We start from the raw sequence: 17,171 nt of genomic DNA, 5'->3' as shown, positions 1-17,171 counted from the left end.
TTAATTGCATGTACGTTTTATGTATAATTGCTTTAAACTGGCAGCTCCATACTCTTTACACATTGTAGCACTTAAATAAAAAAAACATAAAATCCTTCTTAGGACTTAAAAAATAAAAAGTTCAAGTGTAAATCTCAGTTGAGACAATAATCAAGAAGAAGTAGCCTATAAGAAACATATTCAGGGATACGTAGAGAAGGTTGAAGCAAGGCGTCTGGACTTGTAGAGTTTTCTAGAAGACGTTTCGCTGCTCATCCAAGCAGCTTCATCAGTTCTAACTGTTTGGTGGGGAAACAACACTAAACAACCACTCCACAGAAGAATGGCTCAGCACAGGAGAGCCACCTCCTCAGGACAAGACTCAGCTGTTCACCTCCACCTCAAAGACAAAGGACACTCCTTTGAGGACAACAATGTTCACATTTTAGACAGGGAGGAAAGGTGGTATGAAAGAGGAGTTAAAGGAGCCATCTATGTTAAGCTGGAAAAACCTTCCCTTAACAGAGGTGGTGGCCTCAGACATCATCTTTCTACCACATACAATGCAGTGATTCCATCCATTCCCAGGAAGTTTGCACATACTCACAGTAAGAACAAAGGGCTGTCAACCAGTCCCCCTCCGACAGTTTCATAGTCGTTAGCCAGTCGTTAGACACACCTGGCCCAGTCAGCCAGAACATCACAGGTAAGTATGGAAACATTTAGTGCTATTGTTTTTAAGTTTTTTAAAGTTTTACCCAGACCCACCCACATAGGTCTGTAACCACATATAAACCATGTTTCCCCACCAAACAGTTAGAACTGATGAAGCCGCTTGGATGAGCAGTGAAACGTCTTCTAGAAAACTCTACAAGTCCAGACGCCTTGCTTCAACCTTCTCTACGTATGATGACCTGGATGACTGAGAATCTTCATCAACATATTCAGGGATGTATAGTAAATGTAAAATGGCAATACAAGCTGCTATAACATAATATATGATATTGCCCTTGTACTATATGCAGATTTATTTTATTTGATAATGGTCAATAAAGAGATTTGTAACCATTCTAATCTGTGTGTGTGTATTACACTGTATATGTTTAGGTTGTATTGTAATTTAACCACTGACATTTTATTAGTTCAAACTCCTGTCAGTCAAACGCGTAGCCCCGCCTCTTCCCCCCGTCAGCGCGTAGCGTTTGTTTTCGCAGATCGTCAGGGAAGAGATCGTGGGGGCGTTCCTCCGTGTTCGTTCGGCGATTGTTGATGCTGAGATTTTTCTCCCTCACGAACAGCTTTCCGATGTTTCTTCCTACACTCGTGGAGGACATGCATCATTTTAAACCCAGTCGAGACAGACTGTACACCACTAGGTGTTGCGGATGTTGCCATGTCCGAACGGGGACCATCATCCTGGGGACATGGTACATGGTATGTAAAATGGTTCTCGAAATGTAAGTTAGCAAACCAACGTCACCTAGCGCCGATTATTAATAGCGTGAAGTTCGCTACAGTACGAACTTACAAAACAAAGGCCTATTCAGACGGCGATGATAATGTTTTATAATCGATGTCAGGAATTTAAACATTAGCTAAGCATCACTCTTTAGTGCATACATAGCCATTACATCTCGAGTTTATGCTAGGTTCAGCAGAGCCTGCTATCATTTCCTGCTAACTAGCGTTAGCATTCAGTACAATCTGATGTTACTCGCACAACTTCGAAGATGCTCTAAAACAGATTACAGTCAGAAGGTGTCTGCAATTTAACAGCACTCACATCCACTAACTGTATTAGCTGGGTCGGAAATTAAGGTTTAATATTTAAGCGGGACGGCATTTGGCTAACTGCTAACATGAAGGTTGTCATGTCGTGTCAGGCTTAAGCAGAAAGGACGGTGGACCGTATAGTCCTGCTGCTGTACAGTACCTCTTAAATGATGATGGAGTATTAAAATGCAAATCAAAGACTGCACCTTAAAGCTAATGTCAGCTAACTGTTAGCCATTCCTCTGCACACACTGTTCCTGCAGCACGATTAATCCCCTTCTCGTTTCCCCGCGTCACAGAGCAGATGTTCCAGGATTCGGTTTCTAAATCCTGCTCTGATTTTTCCCCAGATTTAACAATCTGAAACACGTGAGCTATCTGTCCCTCTGTTTCCACGAAATCAGTGATACAGCACTGTGACACGAAGTCACCGTAATTATCAGGACAGTGGGAAATTAATCTGAACATTTTACCTTCATCTTTCACACACATTTTCTTCTTAAATGTAAACAGCTGGGTATTTATAGAGTATTCTCCTGTTAAATGAAGGCCGCATGAATGTTTTTGGATATTAAATAATATGCACCAACACCAACATACAGTTTTTATTTTTGGGTCATTCTATGTCCACTCTAATAATTTTCTTGTTTAGTGTAGCATAGCATCTAAACTTTGTCCTTTTCATTGTTAGAGCCTATTAAATAAATCTGTTTATTTTAAAGAAAATGTCTGCAATGGTAAAGGTTGCGATCAGCGTTACATTTTTGGCACACATTATTTGGCAAATTAAGCATCTCCTCTGCCATAAATTTCCTGTTTTTATTCAGAAACTTAACAATTACACTTTTTATTCAGTGCTGACTCAAAAAAGGAAACAAAAAGTAACCACTGTAAGGCAGAAACTACCCTTCCATGTTGTGTTATATTGTTTATACTGTCGGTAACTCCCAGATTCTTGAGTGTAGGTTTTCTGGTATGGCCTTGGATGTGACATTGTAGGTGCAAAAAAAACAAAAAACAAAACCCAGACTTATCTTCTAGGAAGAAGGAGTCACCTTTCTCAACCCACTCTGTTTATATAAAAAACCTGCATATGTGCAATAACATCAATGTAATAATTAAAGCTCCTGTTTTCTCCACTCAGGTAGTGAACCTGTTGATGGGAATCCTGCTGACTGTAGCTGTGACTCACCCAGAAAATGTACCCACTACTGACTTGGAAATTGAGTTCTTTGACCATTACTTTGCCTCCGACCGGATGTCGGGTAAGCATAAACATCCTTTCATCCTGAAAAACCGAGGACATATTCAGTAATGCTGGGCCTTTGATTTCCTCTGTGTCCTGTATTACAATGAGCTCAGCGCTAAAACATCAGTGAACAATATTCATTGACTTAAGAAGTCTATCTATGTTTTGGACTTTCCACTAACCCATGAGCTGCTGTTGTTCCGTGGTTGATCCTGTGATTCATTTCCCCCAGGGAGAGCAGCTCCCCGCTGAATTCCAAACAAAACAACTTATGAGGACATCTGAACATTGTGGAGTTGTTTACATCCTGTCTTAAAATGCAGTTCGTGACAAGGTGGCACTGGAGTTGTTTCTTTTGTGTTTGTTCAAGGATTGATGTTCATCAGTGCCGTTTGTGTGTGTGCTGGGGCAGGGCTGGCGGGACTGTCAGAGGGCTTTTTCTGTCTAGCTGGTGGTTGTTTTGTTGGCTTGGTGAAGGCCTCTTCATTTTTCTAAAACAGTGACTCAGCAGGAGAGGAGGGGAAATAACTGCTGTGGGTTGACCTTCCCACGCCGGCTCCTGCCAGCATACAGGCCAGTGGAGGCTGTCCACAGTCTGCTGAGACAATGTTAACATTCACACTGGTTCAATTGTCATTACTACCGACCGTTAGTGCAGCTTCATTGACCTGCACATATTCTGTCCCAGAATCCTGGCCCATGTAAAGTTATGTAACAAATAGAGAGAACATTTGAGAACAATCTGCCATTTACTTTGGATTAAGCTGAATATTCATCTTTAGTAGAACCTCTGGGTAGATGTGTAATGTATTCAGTTTTGATAAGGATTTTGTTGAATAACTGTGGTGCTGCAGTGCGTGTCCCTCAAGAGCATCTTTAGTACAACAGGCAGAGGAGTTATGGAGGTGGGACACTGAGCGACCTTTTCATTTTCTCAGGTTGAGTTTCATCGTGTACTTACTGACACTATGCAGCTGGAAGGGAGAGGCTTAATGCTTAAGGAGAGTTAACTGGAAACCAAAAGCTCTGGAGACTTAACATTATATGCAAATTTTAGCTGCCTTAAAGAGCACAGGCATCTGCTCTCACTTACAGTTCAAACACTCCAGTTTTAAATGACTGTGTTTATTCTTCCTTTTTTTTCCTCATACAGAAAATGCCTGCGTTGGATTCGCCATCTCTCTGTTGATGGTCACTATCAGTGCCATGATGGTGTATGGAGCCATCACTGTAAGCAGGCTTTTCCTTTAGAATTGTTTATCGAAAACATATTTGAAGTTCTGTGATGGTTTTTTTAATGCAAATATATAATCCTAAAATACATGTGTTAAAGAAGCATGGCTTTCAGGTGTCAGCAGAGGTAAGTGTAAAAAAACCCTGCCTTTAGCGCACATGTTAGCTGGTTGTGAAGAAATCCTGATGTAGTGGGATTTTATTTTCACTGCCTGTAATCTTCACCTCACAGGCCTGCCTGACGGCATCAGGACTGACAGGTTTGATAGTATTTTGACAAGGACCCGCACTAAGCTGCTAGCTGGGATGACTGCGCAGTTAAAGTATGATATATGTTTGCAGGCTGGGCACTCTGTGCAAAAGCTACACTTTAGCTGTGCAATCACACACTCCCAGACAGATGTAGTGTAGTGTGGCAGCCGTCCCCAGTATATATCCAATCCATACATGTTTGAACTGTGACACCAAAGAAATTTCACATGCTTTTTACTGTAGGAGTGCATTGAACCAGATTTGTGTCAAAGGCAAAGTAGACTGCTTTTAGGAGTTTCTTACAACTCAAAGGAAGGACCCTGTTGCTGATATTAAATCCTCTCTGTTCTTGTTACAGTAATAAAAGGCATTATAAAGCTTTATAATGGCAGCTGATCTTCTTTCTGTAGTCTTAACTTAAAAAGTGACAAAAGAAACCAGAGGGTTAAAAAAAGAATAAACTGACATCTAGTGGTGATGTTGGAGATTGCAACTAAATATACACCCCCTCCCTTTTCTAATGTGTGTAGGAGAACCTACAGTAGCTGATACTTATACATTATATTCTTAAAATGTGAGGCTCCCTGTAGAGTCAGTGTAGTTTGTCTGTTTGGAGCTACTCTATAAACAAAGTGATCTCTGGTTATAGTCCGCTTTCTGGAAAGAACACTGCTATATGTCGTCACATTACACTTAGGAAAACAAACTGGGATTACGAACACTGTTTTCTATTTTAGGCTGTGAGTGCACACTGTCTTGTAGGTTTAGTAGTCATTCATAAGCTGCTTACCTGTAAGAATATTGGTAACAAGTGGAGATGAGGTTAAAATAAGCATAATGGTCCTTCCAAAATAATCTGCTCAGATTAGTAATTTGCTTCATCTGTTTTAAACTTCCTCAGCATCGTGACGGCTGGCTCATCCCGTTTTTCTGCTACCAGCTGTTTGACTTTGCTCTGAGCTGCCTGGTGGCCATCAGCTCTCTCACCTACCTACCGAGGATCAGGGACTACCTGGACCAGCTGGTCAGTCCCTCTCATCTTATTTATCACAGTCTTCATGAAACACAGTCTGAAGTCGTCTTTTTTGTTGGTTCATTTTTCTTCTCTTAAATGACTGACGGTCGTGTGACTTACATAAATTCCTTGTCCGTTGTTTTCTTCCTCAGCCGGACTTCCCATACAAGGAAAGCCTCCTGTCTCTGAACTCCAGCTGCCTGCTGCTCTTCGTGCTGGTGTTCTTTGCCTTCCTTATCATCCTGAAGGTGAAACTGTTATAAATTCACAGCAAAGAGACAGACCCACGATTTCTGCAGCCTAACGCAAAGCTGCTGCTTAAACTCAGTGCAAATTATGTGAGTTTCTGTCTTCCAGGCGTACTTGATCAACTGTGTGTGGAACTGCTACAAGTACATCAACAACAGGAACATGCCAGAGATTGCTGTCTACCCTGCCTTTGAGACCCCTCCGCAGGTATGCAACCAATTCACAGTCTTAAAAAGACACACAGACTTTGTATAAGCTTTTTTCATGGTTTAGTGCTTAGAGTATGGGTGGAGATTTTCAGCCTGCAGGCCACTGTAAAATATGAAGTGTAATGCCTTAGTCTGGCCAGCAGGCGGCACACCATCCCCACATTTGGAGCATAATCGGTACAAAAAGCATCTGCCAGGAACACCATAGCATGTCAGAGAGTTGGTTCATTCTTCCCATGTATATTTCCACATTAGTCGGTGCATCAGTTTTAGTCTGCCAGTCTGTCTTGTTGAGTCTTGCTTCTCTTTGTAAACAAAACGTTGTCATAAATGATGGCTTATTAGGTGACTTTAAGTGTGTACACTTATTGTAGTAAAATGTGTCTGCAAACATCTTTAGAAAAAACAAACAATCACACATGGTTGTTTATTACAGAGCCTGCTCAGTGTTACTGTACAGTATATGTAACCCGGTTTTAATGTTTTCCTCTTGTTTTCTTCTCCAGTACATCCTGCCCACTTACGAGATGGCAATGAAGATGCCAGAAAAGGAGCCACCCCCCCCTTACATGCCTGCCTAAGCACCAACCCTGTTGCCAAATTGCACACATGCACACACAGCCATCATATGCATTCCTACATCCCCTCACTAACCCCAACCCTGAGTATGTGTAAGGCCTCTGAAGATGTTTAGTTCGGCCTCCGTGCTGTAACTCAGAGTGTAAATACGTAGAGCATCCTGGAGATGTGAGAGGAGGAAGGTGGGAAATCTGTGTGGAAAATGAATGAATGAATGAAGTGACCCCCCCCCCCCCCCACGGCATTTTTTATGTCTTAGTAAAAGGGATATATATGTGAAAATTAAATAGCTTGAAATGCTCTCATCAACCCAGCACCATCCTATAAATAGATTGATATATGAAGTGTAAAAAAAAAAAAAGGACAATCCACTTATTATAGCTTTTATTGTTGAACTGTGTTCCCCTAAATATTAAGACCTCCTAGACTATTCCACCTCAGTCCTTGGATGGAGTCTGTAGCACTTTTGTCAGTTTTATTTATTTAGCTTTGCCGTGGTTCGGTTCACTGCAGACCCCAGACGTTGACGGCGCTTTCTGCTTCCCTGATGTGTTAGCAAGGCTAGTGAGTTATTTTCCAGCTGAGACTGAAGAAGGGGAGAGACATCCTCTGTTGCTTTCTCAGCTGTTCTCTGCAAATGGCTGGTTTTGTGAACATTAGTTGTTGCATGCTTATCAATACCTTCGTCCTCCTATTTACTGGTGATATGATTTTATCCTATAGTGGAAAATACGTTTGGCTTCAATAAAGGTTTCAGAACATTTACATGTGGTGTTCAGTCTTTTAACTCAGGATTGACATGCTTTTTGTCCCAGCCTCATGTAGCCAGTTTTAAAACAACACTTTTTTGTCTTTTTATGATGACTTTAGTCCTCCAAGAATACAAATAATCATTTAACATTTTAAATCTGATAACAAGCTGGTAACTGTAATTGTATCAAAAGAAAAAAAATACAGTATAAATAAACCCTATATTTCATATTTGTTTCAAATATAATCATATAATATGACTTCAGACCACACCAAATACATAGAATGTTTAAGAACTTAGTTTGACTGAGGAAGGGTTGGACAGAACAGTAAAGCTCCCTCATATAGTTTACCTTCCTGATGGTCACTTCCCGGCTGTGATTGGTCAGACAGTTGTGACGTGTTTCTCTGACCTCCCCTCATATGTGGAGGTGGTCGGACCCCAGCAGAGCGCAGCAGGATCCCGACCCTCACAGACAGAGTGGACAGAGAGTGAGAGGTTGAGAACGCCTGCATGATGAAGTCTTCCCTCTGCAGCCTGCTGTACGGCGCTGCGCTGCTGCTGTCTGACGCACTGGCGACGTACCACTTCAGCGCGGGTGACCCGCAGCTGATAGCCGCGCAAAGTTACGCACAGACCAGAAATAATGGTCGACCACCGCTCAGAACGCTCAACCCATCAAGTAAGTCCTATAAAATACCAAGAGTGTATTTTTAGAGAGAGTGCATTTTCTGGTTACTTCCAGCTGTTAAACTAGCAGTAGATGAAAGTTAAGTTACTTTAAGTTATCTTGTTTTGTTTTACTGCAATTCAGAGCAAAATTTGAAAAGTTTCTCTTATTTTTTTGCGACTTCAGATTAAGATGAAATCCTTCCTTTCCTAAAGTTAGTGAGTCCTATTTTTTAGGATTAGGATTTTAGGATTATATTAATTATTATTTTCTGATTAACTGTTTGTTATATAAATGCGAATAAACTGTTGTTTTATACCTTAGATAATTGTGATAGGAAAGTGATAGTACTTTTTTTACACATAAGATATGTAATCTGAGCCTGATTCGTTCTAACAGCAGGATTTTACACTTGTCTCAAACACAACATGCATGGAGTCTGACATCTGGACTGGAGGGTTTCACAAGCACTTTACAGTGTAATCCCTGCTTGTTTGAAACCACCCAGGTGGCTGAACATACACTCATGCTTCCACTAATCATGTGTCTTGTAATGAAACACAAGTGATTGTTGTACATGTCACTACTCACACAACTTTCTACTAATGTTCTCTATCACTTTTCCTTTCTGGTGGCCCTGTAGTTCACAGAAGTGATTACACATATAGAGGAGGGTATCACTACCACTACCAGCCACCAAGGATCCCTCCACCGGTAGTGTATCGACCTTTTCCTCACTCTCCACCAGTGACTTACCACAGACCCTCGGTCCCCATGCCGCCTTATCAGCACAGATTCAAAGGGCCAGTGTCTCCGCACATGCATCACATATACAAAGGTCTGTCTCCACCTGTAGCTCATCATCCACATCATAAGGCCAAAGGCCTGATCCCTTACAAAGTGAAAGGTCCATGCCCAACAAAGTCGGACCCAACAGTACCAACGACCCGCGTGGTACAACTCCCCACCATCCTTGCGACTCTACCAGAGCCGACACTGCTGCCCACTCTGCCAGTGACGACAGCAGTACCGCTGACAACCGTCCTGCCAATGGTGGTGACCACTGTGGAGACCACGGCCGCTCCTGTGACGCTACCGGTCAGTACCCAAAGCGGCTTCATCAGCACCGTCAGTCCTGTGGAGACAGGTAGAATATTACCAGTCAGGTTGGCTTTCCAACCCAAACACTGCTCCTCTTTTCAGGTCAGATGTTTTTGTTGTTTCACTAAGCAAGACATTGTTTATTGTTGAGAGTGGCCCAAGACACTCATGTTTGTAGGTAAACATCAGGTCAGCAGGTGGTACCTAAAAACACACACATCACATTTTTGTTGAAAATATTACAATCACCGAGAGAATCTGATGCTAGACTACAGTAGTTGTAGTTCATTGAGTGTATGTTTTTGTGATTGGACAGGCACGGATCCTAACACTGTCTCCATGTGTAGGTGTGATGTCACTTGTGGGCTGGGCATCCTTTTCATTCAGGATAATGAGATGAAAGGATAAGGCACAGAAATGATGCACAGTGTGTCGTATCATTTTTACACAGCAGCATCTAGCATCACAACATCTTGTTCTCCTGTGAGACCGTTTGTTGTGCATCAAACTGCTGTGGCTGATTAACTGTATCACTGTCACTGTGAAACTACAAACAACAAGCCGTCATGTTTTGTTTTGTTTTGATATTAAGAATGATTTTCATATGGACTTAATCCTGCCCTGGTTTGGTTGATCACTAGAGACAGACTCTGAGTGCAGGAGCCGCCCTCTGGACCTGGTCTTCATCATCGACAGCTCTCGCAGCGTGCGTCCTGGTGAGTTTGAGAAGGTCAAAATATTCCTGGCTGACATGGTCGACACACTTGATGTGGGTGCGGATGCCACCAGAGTCGCTGTGGTCAACTATGCCAGCACTGTGAAGATCGAGTTCCTGCTTAAAGACCACTTCAACAAGCTCGACCTGAAGAAAGCCATCTCCAAGATCGACCCCCTGGCGGCCGGCACCATGACCGGCCTCGCCATCAAGACTGCCATGAACGAGGCCTTCACAGAGCAGTCTGGGGCCCGGCCTCGCTCCAGGAAGATCTCTAAGGTGGCCATCATTGTGACAGATGGGAGACCTCAAGACCAGGTAGAAGAAGTGTCCGCTGCAGCCAGGGCGTCCGGCATCGAGATCTACGCCGTTGGGGTGGACCGTGCAGACATGCGCTCCCTGAAGCAGATGGCCAGCATCCCACTGGATGACCACGTCTTCTACGTGGAGACCTACGGTGTAATCGAGAAGCTCACCTCCAAGTTCAGGGAGACCCTGTGTGGTAGGACAAAGGGGCGCCTGCAATACATTTTACAGCCATTAACCCTGGTTCTAGTTCCTCAGTAAGGGGCACCTACAGTCTAAAGGGGGAATATTTATAGTGTTATTGGTGAATTATAAACTCTGAAAAAAGGGCAGATGTCTAAACCCCCACATGGACTGCAGATGTCGGCACTAGAACCTGCTTTAAACCCGCGTAAAGTTTTGGAGCCATGCAGCTCTAAACTTTGAGCTTCTTCTTTTTTTATTTTTTGTTTAAGCAAAAAATGTATAAGGTGATTCTGTGCTTCGTATTTAAGATGACTGAAATGTACAGAAAATCCTCAGTTGTTCTCACAACAACTCTGAAAACTCTGAACTCTGACACCTATGTAAACAAACTTTATTGATCCACGGGGGGAATTCAGGCACATAGGGTGAGTTCATAATTTGAAGCTACACTAGGGAGCTTTTTATATAAATGATCATTTGCTGACACTGTTTATTAAGCCAATAGGCAGCATGTTGGTGTCATTACTCTCACTGCCAGAAGGGGGAGACAAACATTCCATACTGTAGCTTTAAGTCCTGAATGTATTTTAAAGTTTGGAGGCTTTGCTGTAAACCTGAAATTTTCTTCTTCATAATTGTCTCCTGATTAAGGACACCGTGTGTCCATGTGCTGTGACTGTCTCACAACTTCAGGGTTCTGTGATTTTACCTGTGTTGTCCAACACACATGGCAGTTGACCTTGGCTGAGATGTGGTGAAGGCGTTTGAATGGACCACACGTGTGCTACAAACAGAAACGTATCTATAATTGGGTGGAAAAAAAAACAAATGAAGTAAAAATAGGTGATTTTACTTCTCTTTGCAGCTGCAGAGCTCAACCTTACCTATACCACCAGCTACCTGCCTATTATGCTGTATGCTAGCACATGAATCTGTTCCCATGCTGCCATCTTGTCAGCGCATTCCCTTAATCCCGGCTTATTCTAGGTCTGGACCCCTGTGCCATGGGACATGACTGCGAGCACATTTGTGTCAACAGCAACGCCTCCTATTACTGCAAGTGCCGGAATGGTTATATCTTGAATGCGGACAAGAAAACATGTTCCCTGAAACGTAAGATCACGCTGTATGGATTCCTGCTGCTTTCATTTCTAATGCAGGGCTTCACAACATCACAACCAACTGGTGCACAACACTATGATTCACTGCTGACTGTAGCATTTGTTGGACAATAACTGGGTAATATTATAGAATTAACAGTAACAGTAAATGAATCTTTATTTTGCACAGTTTGTACTTTCTACCTTGCTGTGAAAATGCATTCCCGTTCATTTGTTCTTGAACAGCAGCCTTGTCTGGAAAAAAAATGGAAAAAAAAGGTAGTGTGGGTGGTATTCTGTGTGCTCCTCAACATGATCTGTTACGCTCATGTGAAATTTGCTTTCTCTCGGTGAAGAAGTGAAGGTGGAGGTGGTGGAGGATCCCTGCAAATGTGAGGCCAGACTGGCTTTCCAGAAGCAGACGCAGACAGCCATCCAGCAGCTCACAGCCAAGCATATCCTTCCTGTTGTTTCAGATGGAGCACAGTTTATAATAAACCGTGTCTGACAGGTGGTTACTGTTACTGGGAAGCCATTTTTATTGTCAACTGATTTTCCTTGACTGGTCACACTGGCCGATGTGTCTGGGAGAATAGAGCATCTGGAGAACATGCTGGGCCGAAGTTAAAGCTGTGGAGGTGAATGTGTTTTTTTTGTCTTCTCCTGAGTGATTGGCAGTAAACGTTTCCGCCCTCCACGCTTTTTGACCTGCTGTTTATTTACCTTCTGCACAGGCAGCTGCAACACGGACATGAGCTTCCTGTCATCTGCCCTCCTTACTACTGTACAGAAACTGAGAGAAGCTGTGATCCATAAACCAACAATCCAACAATTTACTGACATTTAAAAAAATACTTTTTATAACACTGCTGTTACTTAAACTCCTGTCCGGCTTATGTTCCTCCTGTGCTGGATTGCATCATTATTGTATAAAGATGAATATTGTAAATAGTTTTTATACCATATTAGGTAAACTTTTTATCAGCAAGAAATTATTAATATGTTTTTCATATTTTCTGGATTTATATTACTTTTACATTAGAGAAATGACAAGTTAATCTGTTGAGTTTTTGATAGCAGTATAGAAAAAATATATAAATGTAATAAAACTGAAAAAAATAAAATCATCACATGGGCACATGTTGTATTTTTTATGTCAACACATCACAATTTTAAAGCAATAATGATGTGGAGAAGTGAAGTGAAGATGATCAGTGAAGTGGTCAGTACACATAAAATGAGATTTCTATGGCAATAAAGATTGTTACTCCACATAAAGCAACAAACCTAGGTATATGTGTTTTTTTTTCTCTACAATCATTCAACTGATTAAACTTCACCTGTCTCACACACACTGAGCAGCTGTACAGTGTTATGGTGAACAATAAGAATGACTTTTGAAAGGGTTCTTGTATGCAGCTCAGCTGTCACAAAGAACAACCTACCATGCCCCCTACCCACCCAGTTGATGTTGCATTTCATTGATCTCTCTCTCTCTCTCTCTCTCTCTCTGCAGCCATGAGGGAGAGATAAATTCATGTTACCACAGCAAAAAATGAGAAATACACACACACACACACACACATACACACATATATATATGTGTGTGTGCGTTATGTGTGTTATATATGACAGTGAGTGTGTAGAAATAAAAAGTTTAAAGCTGAGCTACAGGTCTATATATGCAGTCCATATGTAATATTTGCCATTGTCAGTGTGCAGCCATTCAGATTTGTAACTCATCACTGCCCAAAGTAGTCATATCAAAATAAATAAAAGATACTTTTTAGTCTCACTGTTGATTGATAGAGTCTAGCATATGTAGTTTCATAATATAGCCTTGAAAAAATTTGACATTTCTTCACATTTATTTGCATCTTGTATGCAGTATAACACTGAGGGTCATGTGGTTAATACTGAGGAAGGTTCCATTATATTTAATATTTTACTCGAGCTATTACAATTATCTAAAGTGTTAACACGTTATACTGTTGCCTGAACTTCTCTCACCTCTCACCTGTTGACAGCTGGGATGGACTGCAGCCACCCCCTGACCCTGCACAGGAGGAAGAGGGTTAGAAAATTGATGGATGAATGAAAAATATTTGGAAAAATAGTGTCTGCAGATACAGAGAGGCTTTATGTCAGTCTCTCTTACATAACTGTAAATTTCTATGCCATATATGTATTTCTATGTCAATATAGAAAGGCAAATATGATGGTGGAGCTCTGACATCTATTAACAATGTGCTATAGTTCACTTCACCATCACAAACTGGTCAAGCTACTTTGATATCTGAGGTCAGAGGGAGATGGCTTTCTGACTTTCTCCACCATCAGACTGTAATATCACAGCTTAAAGTCTCAAGTTTTCTCACGGCTGGACTGAGCTGTTAACAGGAAGTGATTATTTGAACAACTTTCCTTTAGCTGCCATCTGTTTTTGTTCTCTGTTATCACCATCATCCTTTTTACACCTTCCGCATTGCCTAAGAACAACAGACAGAGGTCATCCTGTTCCCTCTGGAATGAGGCGGCCTATTTGCCCAAACCCGTTCTGACAACAGAGCGTCTCTGTCTGCGCTGCCTGTGTGAGGTGGAGAGTCAACACTCCAACGTTTACCTCGAGTCTGGGTTGGACCGTGTTCCTTCTTCTTTTAAGCAGACAGCTGTTTTATGTTTGTTTGCTAGTTCAGTTCATGGTTACCACACACACACAGCACACACACAACACCACAAAAAAGATAAATGAGACTCACATGTGTATGAGAGGAAGAGACACATCAAGTGTAACACAATGCATCCCTGTTCAGCAGCTGTCATTTTTCAACAGTATAGTTTTATGCTGTTATCTTAAGGGCTTATCACCTGAGGGGGACACACTGGTGCAAGATGTTCCTTTTGACAGCATGATGAAGATGTGATTAATGCTGTGATGTTTGAAAACTGTCACTGCAAATTATTTTGGCATTGTTTCCTTAAAAATCAGTGTTTCTATGAAACAAAAGTGTAAAAATGTTTAACTTTAACCTAACACAGACCTCCCCTGACACTATAAGGCGCTGGGGGTCTTTGTGAAGAGATAAAGGTGTGTGATTGATGCGTGTCCTAGTTTTGCCAGACCAAAGAGGACTTGGATGCTTTGTGTTAATTCTCCCAGCAAATAGCAACATCTAGAGAGGCTCATCCGAACATAACAACCTTCACGTCAAGTCCATCACATACTAAGCCTGATTTTGTAACATCTGAATGGACAGAAAAGGAGTTTGGTGATTTTGTTTCTTTTTCTCACTGACTTCATCATCTTTATCTCAACATCCAGTTTTTTTTCTGGCTATTTTCAGATGCAGAAACCTCCTCCTTTATTTGTGTGATGTAATGGTCAGCAGTGTTATTTCCATTTTTTCTGGAGTCAGTGACCTTTTTTCCTCCAGGTCAAACTGGTCTCCGTTTGATGTGTTTTAACTCGTCTGGAGATAAATGGGCCGCAAAAGGGAAGTAACGCGGTTTCTGAGTGACCCAGAGTTCCTTAAGGTGTCGTTTTTCACCAGGACAGTTGACCTCTTTAACTGGGAATTTGTCTGAGAATGTTTCACCCATTTCTTTACAGGTGGTGTTTTTTTTTAAATTACTGTAGTGAGTGTCCTGTGTGATGAATTTAATCACAGCATTCTATTGGAAAACATCTCCATTTTTACAGGGGGTGCTGTGATCGGATGTTGTAGGTTTCATTTGTTTGTACTGTCCAAAAGTACTACACACATACACACAGTGTTGTTTTAATCACATCTGTGTCAAGCCTGCCACCTGCTGTTACAAAACAATGGTTGCACACTTGAGTTGTCAAACAGGACGTTTTCATAATGATTGTGGGACAAGAGGATTATTGACACACCAACAGATTCTGATGTGATGTGATAGGTTTGAGTTTTTCCCTCTTCCCACATTTGTGTCTAAAAAGCTCAGTACGTAAAAAATAAAATACAATAATATAATAATATCATATATTTATGTATTGATATTAAAGTAATGTTCTTGTAATTGTTTAATATATAGATTTATGGAATGCAAAATTTGACCGGACGTGATGCATTATCAAACCAACCCTGCTTGTTGTGTAGTAGAAGGTGATTGGATGTTTATGTATGACGTAACATCCGCATTTGAGGAACACAAACTCATGAAGGAAGATATGTCTCAAACACTTGAAAATGCGCACTCTGAGTTTAAAAGTCGGAATTTTAAAGATGCAGAAGAGCTGTACACAAAGTTTATCTCTTCCTGTTTACAGTCCAGGTACCATTGCCCTTTTCGAGACGGTAAACCAGCTATTAGCTGCTGTTAGCTAAGCTAGTGTCATAGCGTATTCTTTTAGCTGTCAAAAAGCTGATGACAGTTACATGTCTCTGCACTGTGGTGTCAGTAAACTCGCTATAAATGAAACTGATGTTGCTGTGTCGTTTTTGTGCAGGGACTGTGAAGCTAGTAATTTGGCCACGGCTTACAACAATCGTGGACAGATAAAATACCTAAGGGTGGATTTTAAGGAAGCGATAGAGGACTACACTTCCGCAATACAGGTTGACAGCCAGTTCGAAATACCTTTCTACAACAGAGGACTCATCCACTATAGATTAGGTAAGAACGGGAAACTGTTTGACAAAGTACAAAGACATATTTGCCTTTGTTTTCTTCTAACAGAACGAAATAAACAAGTACATAATGTTGTTTTGCGCATGTCTAATTTATGTCTACATCTCTGTGTTTAATAATGTAAGTCCAGCTGAAAACCAAAACAATCTGTTTTACTACAAGCAAATTGTAGTAAAGTGTTTATCAGTATTCTAATACAAGGAGCAATTTAAATGAATTTTTGAAGAGGATGAATGCGATACTGATGCGTTGATCATGTGTTAATCGTGTTTTTAAATATTTAGTTCCTAGAAGCAATAGCACAATAGACAAAGAACCTAAAGACAGCAGCAGTAAGTAAATGCTGATTTCATACATTGAATATAAACACTAAAAATACAAGTTATTATATTTTCAGCTGGATCAGGCGATCACTTCAAATACACATACACAATTACACATTTGGTTTGTTGTGTTTTTTTATGAGACACAAGATGGCGCTGTGTATTTGTAACTAAAATGCCTGCCCCTTCTCCTTACTGCTCAGGCAAAGCGGCCTGGCAGTTTATTATAAAACACAACCTCATAGGAGATTTTTTTTTGTTATCTTCCAGGCTTTTTTGACGATGCCAAGAGTGATTTCCAGCATGCATTAAAGCTCAGTCCGGATTTTGAAGATGCCAAAGTGAGCCTGCAGCAGACACTTGTGGACCAGCAGCAGAAGATAAACAGGGGATACTGACCACATCGTAACATGCAGAGGGTCAAAGTGTACCAATACACATACTGTCAGTCACTGCCAGTTTCTTTATTCACTGCATGAGAACATGCCATTATTTCATCTGTGCAAACAAAGACAGAGCTGACATCCTGGCGGATTGGGTGTGACAGCTGATAGATTTTTATGAAGCAGAGCATTGATGTTCCGTTGCACTGACTCAAGATCCTTTCAGCTGGAGAAAAAATGTAATAGTCTCAGAGACAAACGGATATTATAGAACAAGTCTGAGAGTGGACAGGCAAATCGATGCAGGAGCAGTGGGTGAAACAGGGAGTCGCGTTCAAGATTTTTGATGGTTTGTCAGCTCAAACTACAGTCTTTTATATATATATATATATATATATATGTTTAAAATCGGTAACCAATAAATTTTTTTACCACACTGATTCAT

The 17,171-nt window shown here is 41.2% G+C and overlaps 3 protein-coding genes across 3 annotated transcripts; all 3 read left to right on the top strand.

Annotated features, from left to right (window-relative positions):
* The first annotated feature begins 1,180 nt into the window (after nt 1-1,180).
* laptm4a (lysosomal protein transmembrane 4 alpha) lies at nt 1,181-7,303 on the top strand. Its single transcript, XM_028397408.1, has 7 exons — nt 1,181-1,413; nt 2,897-3,017; nt 4,155-4,231; nt 5,388-5,510; nt 5,654-5,749; nt 5,859-5,957; nt 6,466-7,303. The coding sequence occupies exons 1-7, from the start codon at nt 1,249-1,251 to the stop codon at nt 6,538-6,540; spliced, it is 756 nt and encodes a 251-aa protein (XP_028253209.1). The 5' UTR covers nt 1,181-1,248; the 3' UTR covers nt 6,541-7,303.
* Nucleotides 7,304-7,752: 449 nt separating this feature from the next.
* matn3a (matrilin 3a) lies at nt 7,753-12,229 on the top strand. Its single transcript, XM_028397445.1, has 7 exons — nt 7,753-7,971; nt 8,603-9,106; nt 9,702-10,277; nt 11,255-11,380; nt 11,724-11,822; nt 11,940-12,005; nt 12,102-12,229. The coding sequence occupies exons 1-6, from the start codon at nt 7,803-7,805 to the stop codon at nt 11,993-11,995; spliced, it is 1,530 nt and encodes a 509-aa protein (XP_028253246.1). The 5' UTR covers nt 7,753-7,802; the 3' UTR covers nt 11,996-12,005; nt 12,102-12,229.
* Nucleotides 12,230-15,522: 3,293 nt separating this feature from the next.
* On the top strand, nt 15,523-17,166 carry ttc32 (tetratricopeptide repeat domain 32). The gene is made up of 3 exons (XM_028397901.1): nt 15,523-15,663; nt 15,839-16,005; nt 16,614-17,166. Exons 1-3 carry the CDS (start codon nt 15,548-15,550, stop codon nt 16,739-16,741), a joined length of 411 nt encoding a protein of 136 aa, XP_028253702.1. The 5' UTR covers nt 15,523-15,547; the 3' UTR covers nt 16,742-17,166.
* Nucleotides 17,167-17,171: the final 5 nt, after the last annotated feature.

The sequence above is a fragment of the Parambassis ranga genome, chromosome 24 (assembly GCF_900634625.1).
Source record: "Parambassis ranga chromosome 24, fParRan2.1, whole genome shotgun sequence".
NCBI classification, from domain to species: domain Eukaryota; kingdom Metazoa; phylum Chordata; class Actinopteri; family Ambassidae; genus Parambassis; species Parambassis ranga.
This window is presented reverse-complemented; position numbering and strand designations above follow the sequence as displayed.

Coding starts and splice junctions, on each gene's coding strand:
- ttc32 (XM_028397901.1), top strand. CDS start 15,548: ATGAAGGAAGATATGTCTCAAACACTTGAAAATGCGCACTCTGAGTTT. Junction 15,664..15,838: donor TCTTCCTGTTTACAGTCCAG/GTACCATTGCCC, acceptor GTTTTTGTGCAG/GGACTGTGAAGCTAGTAATT. Junction 16,006..16,613: donor ACTCATCCACTATAGATTAG/GTAAGAACGGGA, acceptor GTTATCTTCCAG/GCTTTTTTGACGATGCCAAG.
- laptm4a (XM_028397408.1), top strand. CDS start 1,249: ATGCTGAGATTTTTCTCCCTCACGAACAGCTTTCCGATGTTTCTTCCT. Junction 1,414..2,896: donor TCCTGGGGACATGGTACATG/GTATGTAAAATG, acceptor TTCTCCACTCAG/GTAGTGAACCTGTTGATGGG. Junction 3,018..4,154: donor TGCCTCCGACCGGATGTCGG/GTAAGCATAAAC, acceptor TTCCTCATACAG/AAAATGCCTGCGTTGGATTC.
- matn3a (XM_028397445.1), top strand. CDS start 7,803: ATGATGAAGTCTTCCCTCTGCAGCCTGCTGTACGGCGCTGCGCTGCTG. Junction 7,972..8,602: donor CAGAACGCTCAACCCATCAA/GTAAGTCCTATA, acceptor GTGGCCCTGTAG/TTCACAGAAGTGATTACACA. Junction 9,107..9,701: donor CGTCAGTCCTGTGGAGACAG/GTAGAATATTAC, acceptor GTTGATCACTAG/AGACAGACTCTGAGTGCAGG.